The sequence below is a fragment of the Choloepus didactylus genome, chromosome 5 (assembly GCF_015220235.1).
Source record: "Choloepus didactylus isolate mChoDid1 chromosome 5, mChoDid1.pri, whole genome shotgun sequence".
Classification (NCBI taxonomy): Eukaryota; Metazoa; Chordata; class Mammalia; order Pilosa; family Megalonychidae; genus Choloepus; species Choloepus didactylus.
Window position 1 is genome coordinate 165243551 of NC_051311.1, and position 11231 is coordinate 165254781.

The 11231-nt window shown below is 46.9% G+C and overlaps 1 protein-coding gene across 1 annotated transcript; it reads left to right on the forward strand.

Moving 5' to 3' along the window:
* The first annotated feature begins 6874 nt into the window (after positions 1-6874).
* Positions 6875-10790, forward strand: PPIA (peptidylprolyl isomerase A). Its single transcript, XM_037837258.1, has 5 exons — positions 6875-7005; positions 9287-9317; positions 9421-9509; positions 9716-9888; positions 10453-10790. Exons 1-5 carry the CDS (start codon positions 6937-6939, stop codon positions 10583-10585), a joined length of 495 nt encoding a protein of 164 aa, XP_037693186.1. The 5' UTR covers positions 6875-6936; the 3' UTR covers positions 10586-10790.
* Positions 10791-11231: the final 441 nt, after the last annotated feature.

The window sequence follows — 11231 nt, forward strand, 5'->3', positions numbered from 1 at the left end:
ATTTTCATTTTGCACAGGGGACCAATAAGGTACTGGTTCTAGGCAGTGGATTTCACACCCTGCCTCCATTTCCTCTTCTGCTCCTGCCCTCCCACTTCCGTTCTGTCATCAGCTTCAGAGGCAGAGGCTGAGAGAGTCACTGCAGGGACTTTGCCAAAATTCCCCAGGGAGCCTGTGGGAAATGCTGACCGGCCCCAGACCAAAGCCCAAATGCAAGTTCCTATGCAGCTGAATATGTGATTGAGCCAAACGGACACAGCCTGTGCACTATAAAAAATCAGGGTGAGGCACGGGGTGAGAAACCCAGGGTCCCAAGTCAGAAACGGGCAGGAATCCCCTTGGAAGCTGTGTGACCTTAAACAAGTTACTTGACCTTGCTGAGCCTCTGTTTTCTCTAGGCGATAACAAAAGAGGGCTAATAATAGTATCTACTTCACAGGATGGCTGTGAGAATGAAGTAACGACCTCGATAACAGCAACTAATACTTTCTAATTTCATTAACTTCCTTTTTTGGGTTCCTGCGCCCTGCCCGCGTTCGGGAAATTCCCCACCTTAGGAATCCGCGTGGGAGGCAGAGTCAGAAAACACCAGAGACTTAACTTTCCCAGCCTTCCTTGCAGCGAAGGCGCAGGAGGAGATCTGGGGCTTGACTAAGCAGAAGCATCCTGCCCCTTCCCCCACGCTGCACCCAAACCAGGACATCCTGGCACCGAGGGGGCAGCGCCCACCCGGTTCGCGGAGGCCGAGGAGCCGCCGGGGCTGGGGCTCTGGCTCTGCTCCCTGCTGCACGGACGCGGGGCCGCTTCGCCAGTGTCCCCGGTTTCAGACATCTCGGTCGCTCCCCTCTCTGCTCCAGGCAGAGTGACACCGCCCACTGTCCACCCAACGTAACCCTCTCCCTCTCCTCCTCAGCGGAGGGACCCCGTTTGTTCGCGGGCGGCACCGCGCCAAGCTGCAGATACTTTCCTCCTCCTGGATTCCTGCAGGCAGGGGTGGAAGCTGTTGGGCAGGGCTCCTGGGAAATTTTGAAAGAAGGATAGACTGTCGTGGCGCTCCTTCTGCTCTTCTTCCTTCTTTCCCCTCTTCCCTTCTCGGTCGACAAGGATTTGAACTTGAGCCTGGCAGCATCAAGAGGCAAGCCTGTGGGGGAAGGCTACTTGCTAAGGACAGCAGGGGGAGGGGTGGGACAAGGTGGTCCCAGGCACCTGTTGTGGGCTTTTTGTGCTTGTGGCTTTTTTTTTTTCCCCTTTCTTTCTTTCTTTCTTTCTTTTTTTTTCTTTTAACGTAGAAAGACTATTCTGGGGTTATTTTGTTTTATTTTAACAATCAATGTGTAATTTTATCAAAACTACAAATTCAAAACCTGGTTCTTTCCTGGGCTTTAAGTTTAGCTTTCAAATCATAGTAGTAGTCTCTTTATAAGAATAGCAAATTTAACTCTTTTAATACACCTTTAAATGTCTTAAACTGCACTTATAAATTTAATGTATTTTATTTCCTTTTAAAGTACTTAATGTTCCAAATTAACAAAGAAAACTTCCCTGTGTTAAGTAAATCTGATGAACTTGATCTTTTAAATATGTTGAACCTAAAATTCTCTAAAATGTGAAAATGTAATACATAAACTTTGCGATATTTCAATTTGAAATCACAACTCTAAATCAATTTTTTTCTTTTTTTATGCAATTTTGTTGATATAATCACTTAACATACAATTAAAGTGTACAATCAGTTGTTCACAGTATCATCATATAGTTGTGCATTCATCACCACAATCTTTGAATATTTTCATTACTCCAAAAAATAAAATTAAAATAAAAAAGAGCATCCAAAACATCTCATTTCCCTCCTCCCGCCCATTGTTCATTTACTTAAAAAAAAAAAAGTACAGTTTTATTGGTAGTCACACACCCTGCAGTTATCCACAGTGTACAATCAATTTTTCACAGCACCATCATACATTTGTGTGTTGTCATGGCCCAAGAGGACACATTCTGAGACATGAGCTTTGATTATAGGGCTTACCTACAGGGTGGGGAAGTGAAGTCACATTACCCTAAAATCAGGAGCTTCTCTGAATGGATTCAGGAGCTGCTCTGAATGGTGGCATGTTCTGAGCACTACATGGAAATAGTCCTCACTTTGGGGGGCTGAATAAGCTGGTTATAAGGGCTCGACATTCCAATGGGTATGAGAGCATAAGGTGGGGAGCCGGGTCATGCAATGTAGGGAGGGATTGATTGTAATCAACAGGGGGGATGGGAGGGATTATAGATTATCTTGTAGATAACAGTATCTCAGGGAGTCTCAGGGAGGAGGTAGTTTTGGGTATACATTACATTTAGCACCTGATATTAAAAGGAGAACAGGTCAAACCTTAACTGAGTTAGGTCATGCAAGCTGCTGTGTGCAATTTTCAAGGCCGTTGGTGAATGCCCTGTGCCTGGGGTTCCCACATGCATTCATCACCAGAACCAATTTTTGAAGCTTTTCCTTACTCCAAAATAAAGATAAAAGTAAAAAAGAACACCTAAATCTTTCCATCCCCTCCATCCCACCCTATTCTTCATTTAATTTTTATCCCCATTTTTTCACTCATCTGTCCATACACTGGATAAAGGGAGTGTGAGCCACAAGGTTTTCACAATCACACAGTCACACTGTGCAAGTTACATAGTTATACAATCGTTTTCAAGAATCAAGGTCACTGGGTTGCAGTTCCACAGCTTCAGGTATTTCCCTCTAGCCATTGCAACCCACTAAAAACTAAAAAGTGATGTCTATGTAGCGCATAAGAATACCCTCCAGAGTGACCTCTCGACTCCATGTAAATCAATTTTTAACTATGCATTTTTAAATGGAGTTATAGGGTGGGAAGAGGGAGTTGCTAAAAATGGGCATGAGGTCTCTTTTGGGGGTGAGAGAAATGTTCTAAGATTGGATTGTGGGGATGGTTGCAGAACTCCATGAATTTACTAAAAAGCATTGAATTATACACTTGAAACAAGTGAATTTCACGGTATGTAAATTAATATCTCAAGAGAGCTGTCAAAATGCATACATAAGTCAAACTTCTACATATTTTAATTATGATGAAAAAATAACTACATATTCCTTTAAAAATGGAACTTCAAGATTGTGGCTCTAAAAAGCCAGTTCTCTTAAACATTACAAATTCTTTACACACACACATCCACACACACACACACATCCATCAACTGAGGTGTGGTGATGGCCAGATTTTGGCCTGGCTGCAGAAGAGCTCCCCTGGCCACCCCGTGTGGCACTGGGCTGGCTCCACAAGGCCACTGACGCCGCTTTGGCCTCCATTCCACTCACCCTCAACCGTACCCTCCCTCCCTGTGTGGAGTCTGCAGGTCTGGCTGCTAAGTAGGTACCTATCTTTTGCTTCTTCCTCTAAATATCTTACAACTCCACGGGCTGCTAAGGTGCATGAAGGTCTTTTCTGCCCATCTCTGAAGATCTCTGCATTTAACGGGCCTTCTGGATTCTTTTGTCCACTTCCTAGGCCCACAGAACTTTTATGGGTAGTGCAGGGATGCTTAATTGGATTTTGGTGGTCCCACATGGCTTTCCTCGTTTCTGATCACCACTTAGAAGGCCCGTGAGAGTGAGAGCATCTTTGAGCGGCTCTGCCCCTGGATTTCTTACTGTGGACAGATTGGGTTTTTGCACTGCTTACTGATGGATGCAATGGATTGGGTAGGCAACTACAGCCCACAGCTAAGAACTCTGCATCATCAAAGGGGTCAGGGCCACCAGGACATAAAGTAAATGAGGCCACTGGATTTATAAAGTGGAGTACCTGGCGACACTGGCTAGAGGGCATGGGGAGAGCCTGGTGGAGATGGGGAGGTTGGGGGGAGACATTTCAGAGAGGAGGCCTTACCCAAGCAAAAGCATGAGGTGTGGGAAGGCCTGGGGGGATAATGAGAAATTCGATGTGGGAGGAAAAATGTCAGTGCAGGAGACTGGAAAAGCAAGCTGAGACCAGGCTGGGAACGAACTGCTTATATTTTATGCTGCGGGTGACCACATACATAATCAGATGGTTTTGAGAATGACCACTCAGAAAGTAAGGGGAAAAACTGGGGGCTGATTAGCCAGGGAGGAGGCTGCTGTGATGGCCTAAGTGGGAGCTGTGGCCCTGGTAAGGGGATGGAGAGGAGAGGCCCTGGGGGATGGGGAGGGGGGTAAAGGAACTAGGTCTTCAGGGGTCTTTCATGTGGAGAGACCCAGAAGGCAGGGAAAACCTACCAGGAGCTCTGGAGTGAGCTTGGAACTGGAGCACTTGCTTGGTTTAAAAGGCAACACACACGGTGTTTGAGGCCATGGGAACTGAGGAGGTTGGCCATGGAGGGTGTGCCACGAGTGAAACAAGATCTAGCTTGTAACTCTGACAGAGAAATCTGTGAGCGAGTTACAGTGGAAATGGCCAGAGAGGGAGGAGAAATTGGAGAGAAAAGAGCCAAAGACAAAGAAGAAAGCAAGTTTTAGAAGCTGGAGGTGGTGAGGCATGCCCAATGCAGGGACAGTGTCAAGGAAGGTGAGGGCTGGTAAAAGGACCCTGGATTTGCAGATGGAGGGTCGCTGATGGTGTCAGCAGGAGCAGTTTGCATTCAGCACTGAGAGCAGAAGCAAGAGGGCAGAGACGCCAAGTGAGACCCTGAGCAAGGCACACATGAGACAAGTGACCTTCTTCCAAAGTTGTCTGTTTTTATAATTTTGAATAACCTGATTTTTTGTTGCTGATGTTGCTGTTGTTTTGTTTTTTTGGTCCCTGCTATATTCTGTCTTGCTCAGAGACATTTTTGATAGGCATTTGTTCATAACATGCTACATGAACAAAGACTACCATTAAGTTAAGAGCTCTGCTCACTGGGCTAGAATACCTCCAGCTAGCCAGATCGGGGCACTGTTGCGCTCCACTGGATTCACTTCTGGGCCGATTCATCCAAATAAGGCATGGATGGCCACACATTCCTGAGGCTCTCTGCCTGCTTATATTTTACACTTAGGAAGTCCAGATCAACAGAGAATGCTGGAAAAGGATACCCTATAACATACTCCCTTGCACATTTATACCCTTGAGTGTACAGACCTTGTACCTGGGTGATGAAGTGAGAAGACCTAAGGCCTTGCCAGGACAATGTTGATGGCGAAGAGAAGGTGGGACTTCAAATAGTAATGTAGGGAAAGAGAATCACAAAGGATTACTTGATTATTCTTTTAGGCATTCGTTCATTTATTGTTAGGAAGGGTTCCCAACTGCTCTAAGTTTCAGGGTGGAGGATAGAGAAGCTGAGGGAGTTTGACGCCTGATGGCTTTGGTGACTTTCTTCAGTGTCAGATGAGGATAGGCAGCTTCCTTCAAGGCCACAAAGCACCAGGTGATGTGGAGTCAGACCAAAGCAGTTTCCAGTTCTTGGCTTTATCCACACTCATAAGCTGGTTACTGGGTGCAAGCTACTTAACCTCTAGGAGCCATACTTTCCACATCTGTATAACAGGGACAATGTCATTAGGGTTGTTCTGAGAACAAAACCTGTGAAATTCCTAATGCAGGACACCCGTGCTAAGTTGTTAAGAACAATGACAAGATGCCAGACACTAGACTTCTCTGTCATAGCAGTTCTCATTGCTTCTTATGACAGCCCTTCAAAACTGACACTATTAGTACTCTGGTTTCATAGATGGAGAAATTAAGACATTAAATAACATTACAAATATTGCAACTAAGTGGCAGAAGCGGGATATATTGATTCCCTTTCCAAGATTTTCTCAGCAAAAGAATAGGGACACAAGTGCATTTACTTCCAGTAATAAAAGCATTATTAAAGTATTTGCCTGAAGGAGTTCACTTTAAATTATTGCTCTTTCACCCAGAAGTCAGAGTACACAGGTCAGAGTACACAGTTCTACCCCTGAAGAGTGGGAGCAGAGCTTTAAAAAAAAAAAATTGGGAGGCCCGGGAGACAAAAATGTGCACAATGTATCTTTACAGGTAAGAGACTGGGCCAGGCTCGTTTTAACGTCTTCATCCCAAGGAAAATGCAAGCGGAGCATGCAAGATATTTTCGGAAAATAGGCCATTTTTAAAGTATTTCATAATCTCTCAGATCGGGGCTTATGCCTTTCCCTGCAGGTTTGGGAAAATGGTGATGCTCACAGGCAACCTCACCTCACTAAAAATAGACCACTTGGGACCCACCCACAAAAAAAGGAAACGGAAGGCCTTGCGTTACCGTTTAACGAGAACAACTCACGATGCCATCTTGCCCCAGGGGCCCCTGCCTGCGTCCCGGGAGCCGATAGGCAGGCCGGAGGCCTTCTTTCTTTGGGTTACAGGAAAACGCCATCGCCCACTTTTCACCGAGGGGTCAGCAAGGCCGAGGGCGCGTAAGACCTCGGTCTCCCGGGATGGGGCGTCTGCTCCGACCGTGACAGTCGGCGCGACCTTGAGGCCTGCGTTCGCCTCAGTTGCCCCCTCTGTACAATGGGGAGACGACCCTCATCCCCAACACAGGGTGTGGGCCGCGCGCCGGCAGCCTTCCCCTCGCTGGTGACCTGCTGCCCGCGCCCTTACCCGGTTCCCGGCAAGAACCCATCCCCCATGGCCCGGGATCGACCAGCCCAGTGCCGCACCGCCGCGACGGAGCCCGCGGGCGGGAACCCGCTTCCCGTCCATTACGGCGCAAGCGCCCCTCCCTTTCCCCGCCCGCTAGCACCAGGCTCTCCGCCCATGGGTCGCGGGTGCCGTCACTCCGGCTGTGCCGTGCTTGCGATTGGCGGGAGGCGAGGCCACGCGACCGGCCTGTGGGCGGGACTCCGGTATGCCATAAAAGGGGTGGCCGCCGCGCTCGTGTTGCCTTGCAGACGCCACCGCCCGCCGCCGTACTCTTTCATTTGCCGCGATGGTCAACCCCACCGTGTTCTTCGACATCGCCGCCGACGGCGAGCCCATAGGCCGCATCTACTTCGAGGTAGTGACCAGGGGCGGCGCCAGGCGGAAGGGCGGGAGTGAGAGCGGGTCCAGGGGGCTCTGTGGCCCCACGCGCCGGCTCCGGGCGCGTTGTCCCCGAGGAGCGCGGCGGTGGGGTGCGGAGGCTGCGGCGCCATTTCCTCAGAAAGGGGCCATTTTGGGAGCCGCGAGGCGCCGGGAGGTGACCGTGGGCGGCGGGCGGATAAAGGCGCGGGGCGGCGGCGAGGAGGGGCCAGTCGGACCTCGGGGCCGTTGGGGGAGGGGGCGGCCCCGTCCGCGCGCCCCCCCGCCGCCGCACGTGGCGCCCGCGCCCTTCCGGCCGAGGCCGCGCACGTGCTGCCGACCGCGCCCCGCAGGCCCGGGAGAGCCGCGCGCCGGCCGCTGCGGCTGGTGGTTGTGAATGTCCGCCGAGTCGGCCCCGCCCTGCTCGGGAGAGAGGCCCTCGGGTCTGTTTCCGAGCCATTTTGCTTTAATTTTCTAAGCGTGGCCTGTGGGCTTCTTTTTTTACCCCGTGTTGCTTGGAAACTACACATTTCAGGGTTTTTTTGGTCCCTGAAACGAGGCCGGCGTTGGAGCCGGTGTATGTTCGCGGCCTTCCCGGGAACCCCGGAAGACCCATTTTTCAAATTCAGGGATAAAAGGATGTGGGATTGACTTGACTGAGCTCGGATGCTTCTCCAGTTGGTTAAAAACACGAGCGTGTATTTGGAAGTTAGTCCTAATATTCCGTCCTCCCTGTAAGCCAAGGCCCTGCCCCCCAGCGGAAATCGGAAAGCCGACCTTTAGTTTGCTGACTCCCAGGGACCGCCTCTGCAGGGACTTCACTGGGTGGGAGGCGCTCGTGAGTTCTCCCGATTGTCCCTGTGTGGAACAGGTCCAGGCGGGCTGCAGGGTAGGTCTCTTCTGACCAAGGTGCATTAAAAGGGGTTACCCGGTTAGTTTTGAAGGTGTTAGAAGCACATACAGATCTTTTTGTTAGTTATTGCAGGAATAGCTAACGGCTTGGTGCAATTACTCAAGGAGATCAATAGTAAATGGGCTTCTATTCCACTTAACCCAACATTAGTAGAACTTCGGATGCGGTGAGATAGGACGTCGCTTCGTGTTTTTGTCTTAAACGTCGAAGAAGCCGCCCGTGATTAGGTTTTAGGATGTTAATTGAAAACCAGTTTTCCCATCAGGCGGTCTTCATGAGGACGGGGGTATTTGCTCTCTTGTCACCTGCCCTGTCCACAATGCCTGGCACGTAGTAAGCTCTTAAACACTTCCTGAAGGAAGGTTATATCCTAATCATTTGACATCCCACTTCTATCAGTAGTAGTCAGCTGATAATTGACAAGGGCTGTAGTGGAAACTTGGCCCGGACATGAAGCTGAGCAGTAAGTTAATCTCAGGTTAGCCAGAGAGACAGTGACAGAACAGGCCCATGGTAAGAATGGAGGTTAACTGCCAGTGAGGGCATGTTGCTACACTTTAGTGAAGGTCAAAAAAGAAACTTGAATTTAAAAGAAACACAACAAGGCTTGGAGAAAAGTCAGTGTTTTGGGAGATCATATGTTTGGGAACAAATAATTACAAGTTTAATAAACTTGAATAGATGATTTGGTGACACATCTCTGGAATAGTTCATAAAATACTTTTAAAACAAGCTGTTTTATGAAAGATCTTGTTAAGGGTTTTCTTCGTTATTTTAAGCTTCACTCCTAGCCTTAATGTTTTATACATGTAGGAAAGGTTCAAAGCAGACACTGGAAACCAGTCTTTATTTTTTGACCCATTAGTAGGTAAGGGACCTGAAAACCATAAGTGAACTCATGTGTAATCTATAAAGCTATATTAACAGATAGGAGGTCGTAGCATTTTCCTCTTCAGTGACTAACAGGTAATTTATCCCTTATCTTGTAGCGGTACTTTGTGTTCCTGAGAGTTTTCTTTATGTTCTTGCTGAAGTTGGGAGATGATGTACAGTTGAGAAGCTGTATAATCTGTACATATTTATGTGTGATGTAGGTAAAGTCCTATTCTAAAAGTCACTTTTTAGAAGCCTCTCAATATTAATCATTACTGCCCTTGGTTTTTGGTCTTGGGTGTTGCCTGTTGCTTAACCTAGCCCCAGGACTGTTAGGAGCAGTTCTTATTTGGGATTCAAAGTAATTACCAAAGAAGTACATTCTCTGCTAGTGAGAAAATGAATTTTATGATTCAGAAGTCCTTGAAGACATGGGCAGTAAACAACAAAATACTGTAAGCAGATGTTAATTAACTGTAATTTTCTCTTACAGCTGTTTGCAGATAAAGTTCCAAAGACAGCAGGTTGGTTCCTTTTTAAAAAATTTTAACAAAATTATGCTAATATTAATGGTTTCAGTATATGGATTGTTTCTTTTTCTTTTCTTTTTTTTTTTTTTTTTAACAGAAAACTTTCGTGCTCTGAGCACTGGGGAGAAAGGATTTGGTTATAAGGGTTCCTGCTTTCACAGAATTATTCCTGGGTTTATGTGCCAGGTATGAAATTTTACAGATTCTAATTTGGGTTACTCTCAACTAGGGATTGGGCCAGAATGTTTCAGGATACACGTATCTGGGTTGATAATCTACTATTTGGTTCCACTTAACCCTTCCAGTCAGTTTAAAAGCTTGACCTTGCAGACTTGGCACTCTTCTCCGGTTATGTTGTCAGAAGTGACAAATTCCCATCATGGTTTTCACAGGGTGGTGACTTCACACGCCATAACGGCACTGGTGGCAAGTCCATCTACGGGGAGAAGTTTGACGATGAGAACTTCATTCTGAAGCATACAGGTCCTGGCATCTTGTCCATGGCTAATGCTGGACCCAACACAAATGGTTCCCAGTTTTTCATCTGCACTGCTAAGACAGAGTGGTAAGGGCAGAATACAGCAAACAAAGGACTACATGAGGAGCATTGCTCTGTGGGACATGTTACTTGCTTCACCCTTAATCCTTATTTTTCTCATCTCTAAGGTAGTACAAGGAAGACATGGAAAGCTGCAAATTTAGTTAATGTGTGATAGAAAGTAAGATAGTGCAATAGAGAAATGGGGATTTAGTTTAGCTTGGATAAGATTCCTAGCAGACTGAAATCCCCAAAGTTTGTTTCTTCGTCTTACAATACTTGTACTGTGTTGAGCCTGATTAGTTTAGGCCAAACTTGAAACATTTGGTTCAAGTTGAGAACCATTTTTATCTAACTAGCATTGGTTCTTTTTTAGGAGTCCATTTAAAGTTAGGGAGAATCCTCTGCCACCTTTGTGTAAACCCGATGGTGGTACCATTTCTTTTCACTAATACTAAAGGCTGGACAAGCCACCCTCTGACACATACTCTTGGGTCTGCTGTGTTGACTTGTGGGGGTACCATTCTCATCTTGTAGCAGAATGCAGGCTACTTCTCTGTTCAGTGGTGGTAGTGATTCTTCTTTTTCCAGGTTGGATGGCAAGCACGTGGTCTTCGGCAAGGTGAAAGAGGGCATGAGCATTGTGGAAACCATGGAGCGCTTTGGGTCCAGGAATGGCAAGACCAGCAAGAAGATCACCATTTCCGACTGTGGACAAATTTGATTTGTGTTTCGTCTTAACCAACAGACCATTCCTTCTGTAGCTCTGTAGCTCAGGAGAGCGTCCCACCTCCCCTGGTCTGCTCACAGTATCCTATCATTGTGCTCTCGCTGCAGTTCTTTGGGTTCTACATTATCCTCCCCCTTCCAAGTCTAGCTGGATTTCAGAGTTTAAGTTTATGATTATGAAATAAAAAGTTAAACAACCATTTGTCTGTTCTTTTTGATTTAGGGTATTGAGGTAGATCTCTGGGCAGTGTTTTAAGCAGCAGTAGGTTTCTTCTAAAAAAAACACTTCATGTTTGCCAGACTCTACAGAGTACTTTTGTTTCTCTGACCTGTGTAATGATGGGCTAGAAGACTTACTCTGAGTTGGTTCAAAGTAAGCTGTGAAATAAAATGAGGACCTTGAACTTAAATAGCAATTGTGGTGGGGTAGAACAGGCGATCCTGTGACAAAGTGGTCTAGGAAATCACTTGGCTGGCCTGTTTACAGATAAAAAGATGTCTGGCATGAATTGAATGTATCATGGGTCAGATTTTCTTTTAACATGCTCTGGTATTCCTTGAAGGGAATTTGTGCCATTGTAAGTTGGTTCTGTGGGGTAAGGTCTTTGGACCATGTTCCTTGAATGTCTGAAACTATTAAA